This window comes from Lactuca saligna, chromosome 1 (assembly GCF_052625555.1).
Source record: "Lactuca saligna cultivar CGN05327 chromosome 1, ASM5262555v1, whole genome shotgun sequence".
In the NCBI taxonomy this organism is placed as follows: Eukaryota; Viridiplantae; Streptophyta; class Magnoliopsida; order Asterales; family Asteraceae; genus Lactuca; species Lactuca saligna.
In genome coordinates, this window is record NC_136417.1 from 70,995,404 (window position 1) to 71,016,731 (window position 21,328).

Sequence of the window (21,328 nt, forward strand, 5' to 3'; positions counted from 1 at the left end):
CGTGAGAGATCAATCGTGGAACACTAGTGATATCTTGAGCATTTCAGGTTTTGAACTTAAGACCTCATGTGTGGACCCCTTCATCTCAACCACTAGTTTCCTATTGTATAGGTATTATACTAGACTAATTTGGTTAATTAAGTAGTAAATGTCGAAATTTGAATATATTTTGTTGTATTGATTGATATGTCCAAATGATGTTACGTATGTTATCTAATTGTTTCTGTAGCTAGTCGTAAGTCAGTAAGCCAACCTTATTTTGTTATAAAGCTTGTTAGTAGAAAAATACATTTGATCGTTGGTATTATCGAAAATTTTACCTTATAATCAAACATTTTCCGAATCATTTACATTGGACATATATGTATATGAATCATGGATTCATTACACTATATAACAAAATTTGAAAATTAAAAAAATGAAAATAGAATGTATTATATACAGTAAAATGTTAGAAGATGAACTTTTGAAAGGTTAGAAGTGAGAATACACTAATGGTTGGTTTGTGATCTTTTGGGCCACTCGACACCTGCTACGACCCTATTTTTGCAAAGAAAAATAGAAAATGACTGCAAAAATAGAAAATGCCCTATATTTGCAGATGATTTTATAAAATAATTATTTATGCCAGCTACCTTATTTTATTCAAAATTTTCCTATAAATTCTACTCAAAACATTTTCGATCCATGCACCATCTTGATTCCTATCGAGAATTTTATGATAATGGCGATGAGGGTTGATTACATATCATCATCATTTCCGCCATTACCGTAGCTGCTATCTCTCTTATCAGTTCAAAAACGATAGCAACAACAGTTCCAGGACTCATAAACATCGTGAACTTGAGAGCCATAGCCTACGGAAAAAACAGACTCAACCCTACCATTTCAATTTGCATGGGCTTCTGCATGTTGATGGCACCCTTGTTGCTCCGACAGTCTACGAGAAATCCTCTATTGATGTCTAGATTAAGTTTGAAAAGGCTACCAGATAGTGACTAGTTGGAACTTTAGAAGGTCGAGGAACCAATCTTTGGGCTTGCAAAGCCTCTTCCAGTTCTTGTCCAACCGGTGCAACCGTAAGTTTAATTCATTTTCGAGTTTATTAGTTTATGTTTCAACTTTCTACTAAATATTCGTTAATCAATGGGTGCACATTGCAGACGTTAGGGTTATACAACAAGATACATCGTGGTTAGTGGATTGAGCTCTATAAACAGCCAAAAGTTCCACATCGTGATGGATAGGTGCCAAAATGTTAATCTTCAAGGAATCACGATATCTGCTCCAGGAAACAGTCCCAACACCGACGACATATACATTGAATTCTCCACAGGCATCACTGTTCTCAACTCCCAAATTGCCACCGAAGACGATTGTGTATCCATCGGACCAAGTTCATCTAACCTCTGGATAGGATGTATTACTTGTGGCCCTGGCCATGGTGTCAGCATCGATAGTTTAGGGTGGACTACACAGGAGGCCAGAGTCCAGAATGTCACGTTGAAGATGACGACATTTAAGTCAACGCATAATGGGGTTAGGATCAAGACATGGGCTTGGGAAAGTAATAGGTTCATAAAGGGAGTTGTGTTTGAAGATGAATTTGTATTTGAGTATGCTAAATATGGACGTTTGGCAGTTTGTGTCTACCCAACGATACAGTACCCTCTCTAGGCATCATGATGATGTGAGGAGACGAGATATGGAGATAGAGACCCAAACAAAGGAGCAATGTTAGGCTCCGGTTCTGTCACAGCCCACAACAAAGCAGTTCAATTTTCACCGGCCGCGGTTTAGGATCAGTATAGGGGATGTGTAGATCTTTTGGATGTCACAGGTGTGGCAGGGAGGGCCATTTTGGTAGAGATTGCAGGCAGAGTGCAAGATTTTGTTTACATTATAGCCAGGAATGCCACATCAATGCTCATTGTCCTTTTCTCGTTTTCGGTGAGGTGTTGGATCATATACCCTTGGCTTGGCAGTCACCCGACGATCGTCATGAGATGACCGGAGTCCCAATGATAGAGAGTTGAGAATTGGGTTGGCCGATCTTCTATTCAGAAATTGTGGTGGTATTGGTATTCATTTGTAATATCTATATGTGTTTCAAAGTTCAGTTGTTATCATGGATGATTTGTTAAAAGGAATCATCTTATTTAGCTTTGTTAAATTGATTTCTATTTATGAATGGACTAATAATCTTTTCCTCGGTTGTATGTGTATTGGAATCTATGAATGTTGTGTGGGTTAAGATTCTCCTATGTATATGGATATCAGTAGTTTGGATCAAGTGGTAAAGTTCAAGTTAGTCTGGGTATCGAAGGATTGTGAAGTTGTTAGACTCTAGCATATCTCAAGTGGGGGAGAGTGGAAACTCGTAGCAGGAAGACCTTGTCTCAAGTTTTGGTTCTCAATTGAATTTCTCTGAGTTCAAGACTTCCACGTAACTGCTAAATCTTTGAGTTTCGCGTTAAGATGATCGTCAGTTGTTGGATTTCTCATCAAGTCATATTAGTTTTAGTGGTGGCATCATATGTAGGGCATTTTCATGCGGGGTTAGTATAGCGACAGTAGGTGAATAGATTTAGGACCGATCAAATATATAGATTTCGATCAGTATAATTGATAGAAAGGATGGTTTAGCCTTGTCTGATGGGTTTTGTAAGGATTTCTCACTGATGCATCAGTGTATGAGGTAGGTAGCTTTAATGTGGGATTAACTTTCTATTTCGGGTATTGATGAATGAAGCATGGTCGGGAGACCATGGTCGAGTTATGTTAGAAGTCTTGGGTAGCATGAGTGTCAATGGGGTGGATCAGTTGCCTGATGGTGGTTCACGATTTCGGGACATGAAGGTCGTGGACTGAAAGGTGAATTCTTCTATTGAGGAGTTATGGGGAATTACTTTTCATTAGTCTATTTCTTTTAAGTTCTATGGAGCTGTCGGGTGGTAATAGATCGTAATAAGGTGTTGCAGTAGTGTGCCTCAGACTGCTGGAGTCTCTACTAAAAATTAATTTATGAGTCTGATTTTAGGTCTTGGATGTTATCAATGTGGGTCTTGGCTTTCAAGCGATCCAAAATATGTTTGAAGAGTCGGGTCAGAAGGACCCTCAAAGTGTAAATTGTACAATTGTAGTGAGAGGTGATTTCGAGAAAGAAACCGAATTTAAGTGAGGGAGAATTATAACACCTGGTTTCCAGATTGGGTCGATTTAAGGCTTCTGGGAGTCAAATACATTGCTTTTAGGTAAAACCAAGGCTCACAACGTGAACCATAGAAGGATCACGACGTGAGGAGTAATTAAATGAATAAGTTGAATTATGTTGAGCTCACGATGTGAACAGTAAGAAGCTCACGACGTAAGATGCATTACAACCCAAACCCATGATCTTTTAGGAATTCCTTCGTATTTAAATCCCATAAACCTCATTTTAGGGTTCCTAAGCAGCCCCCTTTGTCCCTAAACTCAGAAAAACGCTAATCCTATCCTCTTATTGTGATTATTGATCTTTTAGTGGAGTTTTGGCGGTTTAAAGAAGAAGAGAACTCCATTGAAGCATAGTTTCATCTTGGAAGTTACATTTGCAACCTTTAGCTACACTTCTGGACCATTGTGAGTAACCAAGATCCAAACTTTATGTTTCCTTGTTGAATCTAAGGTTTTATGCGTGTTTAGCCATGGTTTAAGAGTTAGATTATTGGGACTCCATAAAGTTGGCAACTTTATGGGTCCAAGGGGTCCCTTGGTACATATATGTCATGGATTTGAAGTTTGGAGGATGCTTAAGTCCCTGTTAGGGAAATTATCTCCATTTTTCTTCATAGATGACCTAGCTTGATCTCAAGTCTTCTATTGGACATACAATACCTTAAAGCATCGATTTTTATGATCATATAAGTGTTAGGAAGTCTCATGGAAAATATGGATTAGTGGATTAACAGATTAAGATGTTTTGGATCAAAATGGCACTCAGACGGATCTCACGACATGAAGGAGATGCATGTCACCTCGTGAGGATTGATAGACCAGGCAATTTTGTCCTGTAGTGGCGCACGACGTGAAGCCATAGAAGGTCATGTTGTGAGGGCTTATCTATTGACTTTCATTGATCGTTAACTTTTAGACCAAGTTTGACTTTGGGATAACTAGAGGATTTTGGGCTATTGATTGAGATTCTATTTGGCTCTGGTGTTAGTGGATTCACGAGAGCAATTAGTACCGAAAAATGGATTACATCGCAGTGTTTAGAGTTTTTCGATGCAAGTGAGTTTCGCCTCACTATACCTATGGGTCGAAGGCACCAATGTCGGCCCACTAGTTTTGGTTATCTTTAGTAGAAGGATTCCATAACGACTGTATATATTCATGTAGGATAGACTGATGACTCTTGATCTAGGCTCTTTTACCTGTTCCTTGTTTGGTTGTGGTTCTTGAGTAGGATCTCCTGTCCGGGTCTCTACCTTACCTCTGAGTATATACGATTGTATGTTCCTTGGATTTTTGGTATTTAGTATGTTGCCATGATGTAGGGATTTGTTAGATATGTATCCTAGTATATAGGATATTGCTATACGGTAGTGATCTGTAGATCTGTATGTCTATCTATATTTGATGGTAATCATCTAGTGGAGTACCATAAGGACTATGTGTGGTCATGTAGGATAACCTGAGAACTCTTGTTCTAGGCTTTCTTACTTGTTCCTTGTTTGGTTGTGGCTCTAGAGTAGGATCATCTGTTTGGGTGGCTATCTCACCTCTGGTTACTTATGGTTACACACTTCATAGAGTTTAGTTGGTAGTAAGATAGTGCATGGTGCGAGGACTAGTAGGAAGTAGTGATTTGTATGATTGATGTTTTCTTGTATTATGTGCCTGCTTGATACTTGATTGTTTATATGTCGACATATAGTAGTATTGGGTTGAGGCGGTCCTGCCTTTTGTTGTATGCCAAGATACCCAGTGCAGGCCGATTGTAAGCCCAAGACACGAAGGCTCGAAAAGAGCGGTTGGGTTGAGGCGGTAGGCCAACAAACCTTGGGCATTCCAGTCCATGGCTGATTTGACCCGCTGCATGTTGACATTCCATTCCAAGGACTGATTGAGCCTGTGTATTCCAACCAGGAGGTTGTGGGCCGTTATGCATGCTTGTATGTTTATCATATGAGGTATTTTGGGGGAAAATCACTAACCTTTATGCTTATCCAATTACTTATTATGTCAGGCATCATTCGTGGCTATGGGAAGACGAAGGCAAGACTGTACACACTCATCAACAACATTGGGGATTTCACGTTCATTATAATACTATTATGTTTTTTTAAATAATTTTAGTTGGGAACGTATGGTTTTTCTTAAAATGGTTTTATAATTGGGAAGTTTTACTATAATTAAAATGAAAAAATTTGACCGTGAAAATGGAACGGTATATATATATATATATATATATATATATATATATATATATATATATATATATATATATATATATATATATATATATATAGGGAAAAGTGAATATACCTAACAACCTTATATAAGCTTAGGTACCTAACTCCATAATACTACATCAGTTTGTATCATATTTACATTGTAATTGTCTAAGGTTCTTAAACTTCAACCCCATAACTTTATTACTTCCAAAATCTTTGGACTTTCACCATTATCTTTCTTTTACATCACGTCCTTTTATTGAATATCGTCTGATAGACTTCATATCCTACTGCTACAAATGAAATGATGTAGGAGAAATATAATGATGAATTTCCAAATTTTTTGAAGTAAATCAAGTTTAGGGATAAAGTTTAAAAATCTTGCATGATTGCAATGAAAATTTAATGCAAAATGACCTAGTTTGATGAGGTTAGGTACCTAAGCTTATATAAGGTTGTTAGGTATATTCACTTTACCCATATATATATATATATATATATATATATATATATATATATATATATATATATATATATATATATATATATATATTTATATATATATAGATCCGGTAAGAAATTTTTTTTGGTAGGAAGGTAAGACGTTTTTTTCTACATATTTTTTTGACGAACAAAATAAATGAATCACTAAATGATTCATTTGTAAGATGATTCACAAGAAAAAATTCCCAAAAAAATATCTTTATGACTCATTTTTAAGTAAATTAAGAAAAAATTCATTTTTATGACAATTTTAGTGAATAACAACAAAATCATTGTATAAATGAATCATCGAGTTGTTTTTTTGAGAATTTTTTGTTGTGAATCATCTTACAAATGAATCATCTAATGATTCATTTTGTTTATTCGCGAAAAAAATATGTAGAAAAAAAACTTCTTACCTTCCTACCAAAAATTTCCTTCTTATTTGATCTTGACTATATATATATATATATATATATATATATATATATATATATATATATATATATATATATATATATATATATATATATATATATATATATGGGTAAAGTGAATATACCTAACAACCTTATATAAGCTTAGGTACCTAACCATATTATACTACATTGTTTTGCATTATATTTCCATTGCAATCGTCTAAGGTTCTTAAACTTCAACCCTTAACTTGATTTACTTCCAAGATTTCACGATTGGTCCCTGTGGTTTACACAATATCGCACTTTGAGGACTTTCTAGCAAAAACTCACGCGAATGGTCCTTAAGGTTTCATTTAATTGCGCGATTGGTCCTTGACCCTAACCCCGTCATTTTTGAGCCGTTAGTGAAGGGGTAAATTTGTCTTTTCATCTTGCAGTCACTCTAATAATCGATCATTATGCACATATACGCATGAACTCTGTAATTAAGTACAAAGATCATCTTCCTCCTTCCTCAGCTACCCATTACCCTTTCGCATTCATCTTCGTCTTCTCCAACAGAACACAAGGCAGAGGATCATCTGTCGATTGAAAACGATAATGGTGTTAACGTTATGGTCACTTCGTTCCAAACACACTAAAGCATCAAATTATGATTTGGAAAGGATATACCGTAAGTGACTTACTAAAGTGATCTTTGATTTTCTCGATTTGATATTATGCCCAAATTGTTGAAATTTTTTTTGTTATTCTTTATTTCAGAGGGAACAAGCAACTATTTCACTCTGAAAATCCATCATGGTGGGATATTCACGAAAAGCCCTGGGAGAAGGTACGTAGATGGAACAATAGACTATGTTGACTTCGTAGATATTGACGTATTCTCTGTGCATGAGTTGGATACAATGGTTCGAGAAATAGGGTACGTAGAAGGGCAAACTTTGTATTATCATTTTCTTATTCCAGAAGTCGAGTTGGACTTTGGTCTGTTACCTCTAGGAAATGATGGGGATGTGCATGTATTGTCAAATTATGTGGAAAAAAATAACCTTTTAAGTATCTACATAGAGCATGGGCACACAAGGGTTAACAGTTATTTTTTGTCCCCCACCAAGGTTATTATTGAGGAGTTGGTTACTGATGTATCCCTTGAACTAGATAGGAACCAAAAGAAGGGAAAAGTTGTTGGGTCTTCTAGGAAAAAATTAGACTACTCCCAGTCCATTGTGCCATATGGAACATTTGATGGACCTTCACAAGTGATACAGGATAGTGAGCCAGTTATGGATGATGAGCCAGTTATGACTGATGAGCCAGTTTTGAATGATGAACCAGTTATGACTGATGAGCCAGTTTTGAATGATGAACCAATTATGAATGATGAACCAGATTTGAATGATGAACCAGTTATGAATGATGTACCTGTTATGAATGATGTGCCAATCATAGATGACCAATATGATGAGCCAGTTATGAATAATGATCCAGTTGTAGATGATGAATATGATTGTGGGGATAGTGCAGATGAAAGTGATTTTGATAGTCAGCATGATGCAGAAAAAATAGTGTTTGATGAGGAACCTTTGATAGATGATGTGGAGGTGAACATGATCAACTTCTGTAGTGTACTTGATGAAGACATTGACTTGGGCCAGCTTGATCCGACAAACAATAATACTAAGGAAAAGGAAGACATTGAAGATGAACGTTTAGAAGTCTTAGACAATGATGTATTTGAGTCATTTGCTAGTGAAAAAGAGCCTAGGAAGAAATTGTTAAGGTCCATTCTAAAACCAGTTGCTTGTTCATCTGGTGAGGTTCACACTAAAGCTTTTAAGATTGGTCAGACGTTCAAGGAAAAGGAAAAAATAAGAGAAGTTATTGCCAACTACTCTGTAAAAGAAAGGAGGGATCTACATTATGTAAAGAATGACAAGACAAGAGTTAGGGTAAAGTGTAGGGGTATTGTTCCTGAATTGACTGGTGACAGTAATAAAGATAGGGGCAATTTAGTACTTTCCAAGAAAACAACTTGTCCATGGGTTCTTTTTATATCTAGGGCAGATGAGAAACAACTTTGGACTGTCAAAACATACGAAGATTCTCATTCTTGTTTGCAAACAAGGACAGTGAGGGCTTGTTCATCTAAGTTTCTAGCTAACAACATATTGCATCAAGTTGAAAGTAACCCCAAGATCCCTACACGTGCTTTACAAGAGGAGTTAGTACAGAGGTATTCACTTTCAATATCAAAGATGAAAGTATTTCGGGCCAAAGCTATGGCAAAACAATATGTTTATGGTGATTATGAAAAGCAGTACGGTGTTTTGAGAGAATATGCCATGGAATTGAAGTCAAAGAATCCAGGAACAACTGTGAAGATAGATGTCGAAACTGAACCCAATGTGTCTTCTGAGACAAGGATCTTCAAACGGATATATATATGCTTAGGTCCATTGAAGGAGGGATTTAAAAAAGGTTTGAGGGATTTTCTTGGATTTGATGGTACGTTTTTGAAGGGTCCCTTTCCAGGACAAATTCTTACTGCAGTTGGGCTTGATTCGAACAATGGCATTTACCCAGTTGCATATGCCATTGTAGAGACTGAAAATATTAACTCTTGGACATGGTTTTTGGAACACTTGGGTGATGACTTAGATTTGAATTCTTCATCTAACTTCACTTTCATTTCAGATCGGCAAAAGGTACCCTCTAACTTTTTATTCACTTTTACTTTTTTTTATTATTTCATTTACTAACTTATTTTAATTGTACTCACAGGGAATCTTGGCTGCAATAGAGAAGTTATTTCCATCAGCTGAGCAAAGGTTCTGTTTAAGACATGTGTATCACAACATGAAATTGAAACACAAAGGAGATGAATTGAGGGAAGCAGTATGGTGTTGTGGAAAAGTATACAACATACCAAAATTTAATAGGGCTATGGAGAAACTGAAAAAGCTTAACCCAGAAGCACATGAGTGTTTAAGTAAAATTCCTGCAAAACACTGGGCAAGATCCCATTTCTCTGGTAAGTATCATACTCTTTTCACTAACATATTTCATAACTGATTTCAGTAATTAATTGTTTGGTTTTATATATAGGAAGGGCATTGACTGATAGTTTAACAAATAACTTGTGTGAGGTATTTAACTCCAAGCTAGATGAGGCAAGGGACAAGCCTATAATCACTTGTTTGGAATATATTAGAGAATACCTCACAAAGAGAATAGTAAATGTTCATAAGGTGCTAGATAAATGCAAAGGTTCTCTAAGTACAACTGCAACAACAATCTTAGAAAACAATAAGACAGAGGCAAGTAAGATGAGGGTTCTATTTAATGGAGCTGATAAATATCAAGTGACTGGTTTATGGATGGAGCAGTATGTTGTGAATTTGAAAGAGAGGAGTTGCACTTGCAGGAAATGGGACATTACAGGTATTCCATGCCAGCATGCTATTGCTGCAATGTATGATAAGATGCAGAATGGGTCAGAATGTGGAGATCCTGAGGCTTGGGTGAGCAAATGTTACTGGCTCAGTACATGGAATGCTATGTACCAACACACAATTGACCCAATAAATGGAAGGAGCATGTGGCCTAGATCTGATTGTCCAACAACCCTTCTCCCACCCAAACATCACAAACAGGTTTGTTGTCATACATGTTTTGTTTAATTTAATTTGAAACTATTTAATAAACTTGTTAATATGTAACCATATGAATTTGTTTATAGGTTGGTAGGCCAAAGAAAAAAAGGAAGAGGGCAGTTGATGAGCCAACTCAAAGTACCAAGTTAAGTAGGAAACACTTGACAGTCACTTGTAGCAAATGCCACAACAAAGGTCACAATGCTAGGACTTGCAAGGGGCAGGGAGGTCCTAGTGAAGCTGGATAGGGGGGTGGACAAAAGAAGGGAAAACATGTTGTAGCTTAGTTTGTATTTCTAAGTAATCTTTTGCTATTATGTCTAATTAAAGTTAGAACATGTTTACTAAGTTTGGTTATGGTATGTCAGTCAAAACAACTACTTTTGATAGGTCTTTTGGGTATTCTATGTTTGTAACATGATATTACACTTACATGCATTATGGTTAATGGTAATGCTACTTTGGTAATTAGTTTTTTGGCTATGTTACTGCACTTTAATAATCAACATTACACTTACATGCAATCAAATTGACAATTTCCTTCCTTGCTAATATAATATCCATCACATTAAAACAAAACATCAAACTTACATTACATATTATATCTGTTACATTTTCTTGTCCCAACATTACATACAATCATAGGGAAAATCCTTCAAAAGCTATGACAAAATGGGACCAAAAGACAGATTCCAAGTTATAGATTCCCCCCCCCCCCCCCCCCAATGCTTCTTGATTTTTTACTTGAAAAGGTAACACACCATGAAAAACAACCAACTCAGACAAAGTAGCCATTTCACCATCATCAATCTTGCTTCGAGATTGTTTCTTCCACGCAACAACCCTGGAATCACAACAGTTGACCTAGGGCACATGGGAGGGTCGAACCATCCAAAAAAGCTGCATGTTCCTCCTAACCTTGAGCATGACCAAAATCGACGACCTGGGTTCAAGTCAGTCCACGATGTCACCAAAATCGCCGGCCTTCCACAGTGGCATATCACCATCTTCTTCAATTTTGGAATAGAATGTGAGTAGGGAGGGAAGAACAGAGGTAAGGAACGAGAAGTAGAAGGATACAAAGGCGAAACTTAAATTATATACTCTGATGCACAACAAGATGAAAAGACAAATTTACCCCTTCACTAACGGCTCAAAAATGACGGGGTTAGGGTCAAGGACAAATCGCGTAATTAAATGAAACCTTAAGGACCATTCGCGTGACTTTTTGCTAGAAAGTCCTCAAAGTGCGATATTGTGTAAACCACAGGGACCAATCGTGAAATTTTGTCTATATATATATATATATATATATATATATATATATATATATATATATATATATATATATATATATATATATATGGGTAAAGTGAATATACCTAACAACCTTATATAAGCTTAGGTACCTAACCATATTATACTACATTGTTTTGCATTATATTTCCATTGCAATCGTCTAAGGTTCTTAAACTTCAACCCTTAACTTGATTTACTTCCAAGATTTTCAAACATTCACCATTATATTCCTCCTACACCATTTGATTTGCAACGGTAGTATATGAAGCCCACTAGGGGGTCTCCGATAGAAAGACGTCATTTGAAGGAAGATAATGGTGAAGGTCCAAAGATTTTGGAAGCAATCAAGTTATGGGGTTAAATTTTAAGAACTTTGGGTGATTACAATGCATATATGATACAAAATTACGTAGTATGATGTGGTTAGGTACCTAAGCTTATATAAGGTTGTTAGGTATATTCACTTTACCCATATATATATATATATATATATATATATATATATATATATATATATATATATATATATATATATATATATATATATATATATATATGAACGGTATAACCTTTTATTATTTATGTGTAATGTAAGCGTCTTTCTTTATCTAATACAAATAATAATTTTAAAATTTTAGAAGCAAAAAATCTAACACAAAGTTAATAATTTTGCTAACTTAAGAAACAAATTTCATACTAGAAAAACACATTACTTCTGATTTATAAAAATATGTAAAGTGCATCTTTAAGAAATATGGATCAACAATTGGATTCTAATATGGATCCAATTTTTTTTTTTTTTTAATATGGATTTGAAGAACGTGTACAACAACTGAATGTAAATGTTTTTGTGCAAAATATTTATACATATTTTCTAAGGCCGTGTTCATAAAAAGTAGTTTGTAATGGATGACATCGGTTTGTTTAAGCTAAATGCTAATAGTTTATAGTATCAAACGAGACTTTCTATTCAAAATGTAAGATTTTATCAAAACGTTAGAAGATAGAAGCTTTCATACCTCCGTGCCCAACCCATCCTAAAAAGAGTAAAGAAAACAATGATTACTTACTAAACATGATTATTAAGTAACACATGTTTACATTTTAGTCAAAAATACACACAAACTCACATGGAGATTACAACAATAACTTCAAAACTGAATACGGTTTGTTGATTGTTTTTTCTAATATATATATTTGAAAAAAGAACTTCTTAATACAAGAGAAACATTTTTCAAAATCATAAATAGCTAACACGTTGATTTTATATAAAAACTTCTATAAACCAAAATAAATAAAAATATTTTAAAAGATAACTTCTTTACCATCTTATAAAACTTTTTAAAAAGAACACAAGTTTTATGATAGTGTAATTTTATATACTAATACTTCATTTAAATATTTGAATCAAAGTTGAATAACTATTATCATTCAAGATTATTATGAAAACAAATTTAGATTCCACTATAATCAAACATTTTCGACTCATTTACATTCAACACATATGAGTTGTGAATCATGGACTCATTGCAATATATAACAAGAATTGAAAATTGAAATATTATATATACGGTACAATGTTTCAAAATGAAATTTTAAAAGGTTATAAATGTAAATAAACTAATGGTTTTGTTTGTGACGTGGCCCACCACCGTATTTTTGCAAAGAAAAACAGAAAATGCCCTATTTTTGTAGATGATTTTGTATAAAAAATTATTTATTTCAACTACCTTATTCTATTCAAAATTCTCCTATAAATTCTACTCGAAACATTTCCGATCCATGCTCCATTTCCATTCTTACCGAGAATTTTATGATAATGGCGATGAGGGTTGATTACAGCATCATCATCACTTCCGCCATTATTGTAGCTGCTGCTTCTATGATCATGAGTTCAACAACCGCAGCAACAACAGTTCCAGCAGGACTCATAAACATCGTGAATTTGGGAGCCATAGCCGACGGAAAAACAGACTCAACCCTACCATTTCAATCTGCATGGGCTTCTGCATGTTCATCATCTAAACCAGTCACTATCTACGTCCCCTCCGGCAGGTTTTTCATCAGATCAGCTTATTTCCAGGGCGAACGCTGTAGTAACAAAGCAATCAACTTCCGTATTGATGGCACCCTTCTTGCTCCGACAGACTACGGGAAATCCTCTAGTGATGTCTGGATTAAGTTTGAAAAGGCCACCGGAGTTTCTATCTCCGGTGGAACTTTAGATGGTCGTGGAACCGGTCTGTGGGCTTGCAAAGCCTCTTCAAGTTCTTGTCCAACCGGTGCAGCCGTAAGTTTCATGCATTTCCGAATTTATTAGTTTATGTTTCGACTTTCTACTAAATATTCATTAATCAATGGGTGCATATTGCAGACGTTAGGGTTCTATAATTCAACAGACATCGTGATCAGTGGATTGAGCTCCATAAACAGTCAAAAGTTCCACATCGTGATGGACGGATGCCAAAACGTTAAACTTCAAGGAATCACGATCTCTGCTCCGGGAAACAGTCCCAACACCGACGGCATACACATTGAATTCTCCACCGGTGTCACTGTTCTCAACTCCCGAATTGCCACCGGAGACGATTGTGTATCCATCGGACCAGGTTCATCTAACCTCTGGATACAAAATATCACCTGTGGCCCTGGCCATGGTGTCAGCATCGGCAGTTTAGGGTGGACTGCACAGGAGGCCGGAGTCCAGAACGTCACGTTGAAGACGGCGACATTTAAGTCAACGCAGAATGGGGTTAGGATCAAGACATGGGCTAGGGAAAGTAATGGGTTCGTAAAGGGAGTTGTGTTTGAAGATTTAACTATGGTGCAAGTTCAAAATCCGGTGATAATCGATCAGAATTATTGTCCGGGTGTGCATGATTGTCCACATCAGTTGTCCGGCGTCACCATTTCTGATGTTCTATACGAAGATATTCGTGGCACATCAGCGACAGATGTTGGGGTGAAACTGGATTGCAGCAAGGAGCATCCATGCAGTGGGATAAAAATAGAGGATGTGAATTTGAGTTATGATAACCGACCTGCTCAAGTTTCATGCACCAATGCTCTTGGAACCACCGGTGGTGGCGCTGCCGCAGTAATCCACCATACAACCTCTAGTTCCTGTTTAATGTAACACAAATGATCCATGCATCAATATACATGGGAATTGATATATATTTATAATTGTGAGAACTTTGATAACATTTAATAGGCTTAATTTGTAACTTATATCGGATTGCGATAATACGTTAAAATTTCTTTGTAACATGCATCATAAATTAATAGACTAAATTGGTGTTTACTGTTTTATATATATATATATATATATATATATATATATATATATATATATATATATATATATATATATATATATATATATATATATATATATATATATATATATACTTTCTTATAAAAGAAATCTAACTATTTCTAAAAATAGATCGAATATAAAAATATTATTGTTTGAAGACGTCCAAACCATTAAGCTACTGGTACAAGTGATCATTAATAAAATAATATTAAATTTTAACCATGTTCTTTTAATCCTTATAAATCTGTTCTTTTAATCCTTATAAATCTGATCTTCTTTCCTTAATTCAGGGTTCATTCAAAATTTGAAAGCCTTCTCATCCAAATACACTTCACCAAATATCTTAAATTCTGCATATATTGACCTGCTCTTCATCTTCACCCAATTGAATCGTTTAATCCGAGATCCATAAACCCTACCCAAACTCGATCGTCGTTGCCATTATAACCAATCAAGACCTTCACGGCATCACCCATCATCCAAACATCAGCCACCATCACTGATGTCCTAGGGTTCGCCATACCCATCGTCACCACCATCCACTATCTGTAAATCCTCAAAATCTTGCTGCTAGAGTATTTAAGAGTTTATCGTTTGGGTTGCTTGCTCTGATATCTGCTTTACGTCAACATTTTCATCCTATTTACACTTATTAGTTAACATTTGGTGGTATTTAGTTTGTAGTTTACAACGTGAATTGAAGGTCACCCTGATAACTCCTTCTAAAAAAGGATATCAACGATTTCGATTGTTCTTGAGCGGTCTCTCTCTCTCTCTCTCTCTCTCCTATAATAATGTGTTAATTTCTCCATTTCTTATGTATCTCTAATTTGTTCTTATTTTTGTGATTAGGGCTTGATCAACACGGGTAGATTTTCCAGGTTCAGATTTTTGTATTTTACTTTCCCATATGCAATCGAAGATGCAAAATCTACAAATTGTTGTTGTTATTTATTCCCATCTCGAATTATAGATTCAATTCCATTTAGCATCTACGTAGCCTTTCTTTCTCAGTCTCATTGTATCCTTTCATCCTCCCAATCATTTTAAAAAACACCCGTCCCCCTTTAATCCTTGATCAATTTATGTTGAATCCAATTGTTTCTCCCCTTATCCGCCTTCACAATCTGGATAATGCCAATCTATATCACTAAGTTCTAAAATTAGCACAGTGTTCTCGTGGGTTCCAATAGTTGACACTATTATACTAGACACCACATTCACTGGATTTGCAAATACACAGATACAAACAAGATGTATGATTTTAAACCCATATAATTGTTTATCTTGCTCTTATGTTTATGTTCATAAATTTTGTGATTAGGTATTGGGTGATTGGAAATGTCCCTGATCACAAATCTTCACGTTGCATCTAGATCTGTGTGTTTTTTTCCATATAGAGTTCTCTTTATTTCCATCAATTTTCACCATTTTCTATAGTAAGAAATATCTTAATATTAAAATGTTTATTTGAGCAGGTTTCCATGAATCTCATCTTTGTTGGCTTCAACTACATCACATGTATGAACTTCATGGGTAAACTGGAATTTTTACATCTACTATGTCAAGACTTTTTGCTTTTTGTAATGCATGTATAGCTTCAAAAGTAATAGTGCTTATTTGCCACTAGAAATACAATTTATGTCTCGATTCTTATGTGTTTCATTATGTACCTTGCAGGCAAGTAATTATAGCATATCAATTTTTCAAAATGACTGCCAGTTTAGACAGGAATATTGAAGGCAGATCTCCAACTCTTTTTATCTTTTCTATTTTACCTTAGTAAAGCTTAATTATTAGTTCTTTATATCCAACATGTGCTCCTAAAACTACTAGAAGTGACAGTTCTTATGCAAAGACAGCTTTAAAGCCTATCAATCTAGATGGACTTACTCTGCCACATTTACAGATTCTGGTAAAGAGCATGAAGATTGATAACTCATATACATCTTGGTAAAGAGAAATACAAATGCTGGAAAATATAGCCTTTATTATATAACATCACAAAAGTTTTGGGGCATGGAAGAGATAATTAAGTTTCCTTATTGTTTTTTTGGTCTGATTGGGCTACCATTTCCAACATGTCTCATGAAGCAATTAGAAGACTACATTCCATTCATGAATCAAAATGGAGATATTTGTTTTACTACTTTGCTGAAGCTGAATCTAAAGGGCTGTTTATTTTTTTAGTCGAGGCTTTCTGTTACAACATTGTTTTTACAGAGACGATTAAGGAAGGAACACAAATCTATCTCTGGGTCTTTATGCCCCAACATATTGTATTGTGTGGAACCAATTTTTGGGATAACATTATGCATACAAACTGTTTGATGAATGTCTTGGTTTATTTTACGAGGAATGAGTCATTTTTATTTTTTATTTATTTTTTATTTTTTTTAGTAGTTCAGTTTCTTGGATATACTTTTTGTTCTGCTGGAATAAAGCCCCAATGAAGGTGCGTATGACTTTATTGAAAAGCTCTAGATGGTCATAGATGTTTAGGGTGGACCACACCACTAAATAAGATGAAGTAGCTTTATTCCAAGGAGGATTCATTTGATCTTCGTTGTGTTGGTGTTGAACAATATGTTGATATTTTTATGATTCAAAGTTTATTCTGTCTCTTTTTCTCTAAATTTGAATCTAAAAACTAATCTATTTCTTGATGTGTTAGGAATGATTTCCTTGTAGATGGAGTTATTAGGTTTTCTACTTTTTTAAAAGTCATAAACATTGGTTTGATGGATTTTACTTATCTTACTTATTTGACATCTGTTTCTTATAGGTTATACGAAGAACTTAATTAAAGTGTGGGTAACAGAAAGAGCAGGACGACCCTAATGCATATGAACTTATGTAGAAATATAGTTATAAGAAAATCCTTAAGCTTAAGCTTCTATACTTTCATGTACTAGATATATTTATTTTATTGTTTCCTTTGCCTACGTTTCTCATTGAAAAGGTACTATATATTTATTTTACTGTTTTCTCATCTTGTCTGTATACTTTGTCCTCTGTAACCTATAACCTTTTATTATAATAAATTCATTACTCTATATATGAATGCATGTGATTTTTTTAGCAGAAATTAATAACCTTTTTTTTTAATCTTTTTATGATGTAAACAATTTAAGATATTAAATGATCTTATTATTATTTTAATATGATCGTTTAAGATTTTGATACATGTAAGTCCAAAATCTGTCCGTGTATCAGTCAGATCTGTTTGATGGTGCGGAATACCAATCAAACGGATGATATCAGATCAAATAGAAGAGAAGAAGAAAAAGAATAATATGAATCTTTGTATGTATTGATATGAATGAAGACCCGGATATAAAGAATTCACACACACATAAAAGCTCCTGTTTCTCTCTCTAGCCGTAAACTCTCTAGGGTTTATCAATCTGTTCCTCACACCCTAATACCTATATTTATAATAGGGGAACATGGGCCGGAAACAAATGGGCCATAAATGAGTTTACGGCCGTAAGGTGTTTACAGCCGTAAACTCAACCGTAAAATGCCCATAAAATCATAAATGTTACAGAAAAATACAATTGCCCAGAAAAGTAAAGTATAAACCATATTTTGACCCAACAATCTCCCCCTTGGTTTATAGCTTTCTTTTCTTAATGACCCAACAAGCTCCCCCTAAAAGGTAGCTAGCTCTTCTTGTCAATCTTCAATGGGAGCTTGGATTCAGCTTTAACCTTCGATTTCTTCACAGCATCTGGATGAACATCTGATAGCTTCATTTTATTTACTTCTTTTTATAGTTTATTTTAGCATATTTCATTCATAACTTAGATAATTTCCATGCATATTTTCCTTTTTATTATTTTATGACTATTTCGGGTACTCTCGAATCTTGTGAGCATAATTGCAGGTTTTCGGGTCTAGCGGAGCGGGAGTGTTCGGGACGTATAGGAGGCGATGAGATTTGGTAGAAAAAATGACGTTGGGCTTGATGGGTAGTGGAGATGATGCATGGAGTGATCTTGATGATTATTTGAAGATTTGGAGAGAAATAAACTTTAAATTTGCAAGATGCGGGGGAACATTCAAGCGTATGAAAATTATTAATCGGGCGAGTTCACGAGCTTTGGAGGATTTGGAGAGGTCAAATTGGGTTTTAAATGAAGAAAAACTTGAAGAAAATGGGCTAGGAGGTGATTGGATTCGATCTGGGCTAGTGGGATATGCTTTAGAGGCCCAAAATCTCAAAGAAGCCCATGTCAGGCACCACCCGCGCAACCCACGCGGGTCGCGCAAGGCCCTGCAGGGGTAGTTTCGAAAATTCTTCTTTTGAGCTATTTGAGGAAGGTTGGTGCCCATCTTTTGCATACTCTTGGACATCCGATTTTTGAAGATTCTCTCTGGAGTTTTGAAGACTTTTGAAGGCCAAGAACCCTTGAAGAACATCATATTTTTACCTCTTGATTCTTGCTTAATGTTTGGTACAATTTTCTCTAACTTTGTTTCTTTGTGTTTAGCCATGCTTGGCTAAACTAATCTTGGTTGACTTTTGGTTAATCCTTTGAACTTTTGTTGAATGTTGAAGAATCCATAAACATGTTCTTGAATCTTTATGGGAATGTTTTGTGTTTTAACATCTCATCATTACTTGTATGTTTTAGTTCATGAGTTTAAATGTGTTTGTGGTGATTTGTTGGCTAATTTCTTGATTAAGTAAAGGATCCTCAAATTAGCAAGCAACAAATGATTTTTGTGTTGTTTTTGCTTCACACAATCATAAAAACATTCCCTCCAACATGGTGGTGAAAGCATTTGACCCCTCTTGGATTTGGTGACTTTTTGGTTCTTAATGCTAGTTGACTTTTACTAATTACATGCTATTTGGAATTAGTGACTTTGACTAAGGAAATTGTTATGAGCTTCTCTAGCCATTTCAACAATTAAGAAAAGTCTAGGTAATCTCAAGCTCCTTGGATTACTATAGCCAAATTGAGGATTTAAAACAAGTATTGCACCATTGAATTCTAATGATATGTTCATCAAAAGTCAAAGTGAGAAAACTTTAAGTCAACCATCTTTCCCTTATTGATTTTACATCAAATTCTTATTTTTGTTGCAATTGTCTATTTAAATCATAGTTAATTCTAGTTTGTTTCAAGTATTTCAAAACATCAAAACCCCCATTTTTAATTTATTGTCATATTCCAAGTATTTTACAAAGATATTTTTCATAGAGTTATCAAATTGAACCAGTCTCCGTGGATTCGATCCCTTTACCACTATACACTATTTTAGTGTGTAATAATTAGGGTTATTATTTGTGTTGGCCTTGACAACCACCAAATTTTTGGCGCCGTTGCCGGGGAGTGGTTTATTTTTAATCAATTTGTTTCTCTATGCCCAGATCTCAGCGTACAGGTGACTTGATTTACAATCCAGAAATCGAAAAAGAAGCAAGGCGTTTGGCGAAGGAAAAGCGAATTGAACGTGGTCAAACTTCTAATCCTCACGGGGATCCGGAGGTCGAAACCGCTTCATTAAGCGACATAGAACCCGATTCTAGTCCCGACCTTCGCCAAGAAATTCCCGAAACACCACCCCTACAACAAAATCCACCCATTATTGAACCAATTGAAATGGCGGACAGAGGAGAAGTTCCCGAAAGAACTTTGAGGAAAATGATGGAGACCGATGTTACACAAACTCCAACCGGTATCAATTACCCGGTTTTGGAAGGAGGCTCGGAGTTGAAGTCAAGTTTAGTCCATCACCTACCGACTTTCCATGGATTGGAGAATGAAGACCCTCATAAGCATTTGAAGATGTTCCACATTATTTGCACTAGCATGAAGCCACAAGGGTCAACCGATGACCAAATTAAGCTAAGGGCATTCCCCTTTTCATTGGCCGATAGAGCAAAAGATTGGTTATTCTATCTTCCACCGGGGTCGATCAACTCATGGACCGACATGGCAAGAGCTTTCCTCGACAAGTTTTATCCCGCCTCAAGAGTCTCAAGTCTTCGAAATGAGATTTGTGGAATCCGCCAAGGTCAAAATGAGACTTTCCATGATTATTGGGAGAGGTTCAACAACTTGTGCTATAGTTGCCCACAACACCAAATTCCGAAACAACTCCTCATTCAACACTTCTATGAGGGATTGTTGCCAATGGAGAGAAGACTAGTTGATGCCTCAAGTGGTGGAGATGTCTTTAGTAAAACCCCACAACAAACAAGACAACTTTTCAACACCATAGCCGCAAATTCACAACATTTTGGCCCTCGCCAAGACATGAAGAGAGACACACAACATAAAGTTAATGAAGTGGGAACATTGAATCTTGAGTCTCAAATAAAAGATCTAACATCCGTCGTCCAAAAGCTAGCCATGGGACAAACTCCACAAGTGATGGTTTGTGGAATATGTGCAACCATGGGACATCCTACGGATATGTGTCCCATCCTTCAAGAAGATGCGGAGCATGTGAATGCCACGGGAGAATTCCAAAACTACCACAACAAACCATCCGGGTACCAAAATGCATATAATTCAAGTTGGAAACCAAATCCCAACGGAAGCTACAACCCAAGACCATTGCCTCACAATGCATTGGTTAGACCGTCCTATCCACCACCACAACCTCAATACCAACATCAACAACAACACTATCAATCCAAAACGCACCCTCCACATCATCATCAACAATCTCCTCAATCTCAACCAAGTAGCTCCGGAA

The 21,328-nt window shown here is 35.7% G+C and overlaps 3 protein-coding genes across 3 annotated transcripts; all 3 read left to right on the plus strand.

The window, feature by feature from the left end:
- Nucleotides 1–448: 448 nt before the first annotated feature.
- Nucleotides 449–1,677, plus strand: LOC145008246 (polygalacturonase-like). Its single transcript, XM_078966877.1, has 3 exons — nucleotides 449–473; nucleotides 1,003–1,079; nucleotides 1,171–1,677. Exons 1-3 carry the CDS (start codon nucleotides 449–451, stop codon nucleotides 1,675–1,677), a joined length of 609 nt encoding a protein of 202 aa, XP_078823003.1.
- Nucleotides 1,678–7,503: 5,826 nt separating this feature from the next.
- LOC145039544 (uncharacterized) lies at nucleotides 7,504–10,447 on the plus strand. Its single transcript, XM_078987581.1, has 4 exons — nucleotides 7,504–9,045; nucleotides 9,122–9,371; nucleotides 9,446–9,993; nucleotides 10,080–10,447. Exons 1-4 carry the CDS (start codon nucleotides 7,624–7,626, stop codon nucleotides 10,239–10,241), a joined length of 2,382 nt encoding a protein of 793 aa, XP_078843707.1. The 5' UTR covers nucleotides 7,504–7,623; the 3' UTR covers nucleotides 10,242–10,447.
- Nucleotides 10,448–13,100: 2,653 nt separating this feature from the next.
- LOC144999402 (polygalacturonase-like) lies at nucleotides 13,101–14,500 on the plus strand. The gene is made up of 2 exons (XM_078958707.1): nucleotides 13,101–13,582; nucleotides 13,667–14,500. Exons 1-2 carry the CDS (start codon nucleotides 13,106–13,108, stop codon nucleotides 14,426–14,428), a joined length of 1,239 nt encoding a protein of 412 aa, XP_078814833.1. The 5' UTR covers nucleotides 13,101–13,105; the 3' UTR covers nucleotides 14,429–14,500.
- Nucleotides 14,501–21,328: the final 6,828 nt, after the last annotated feature.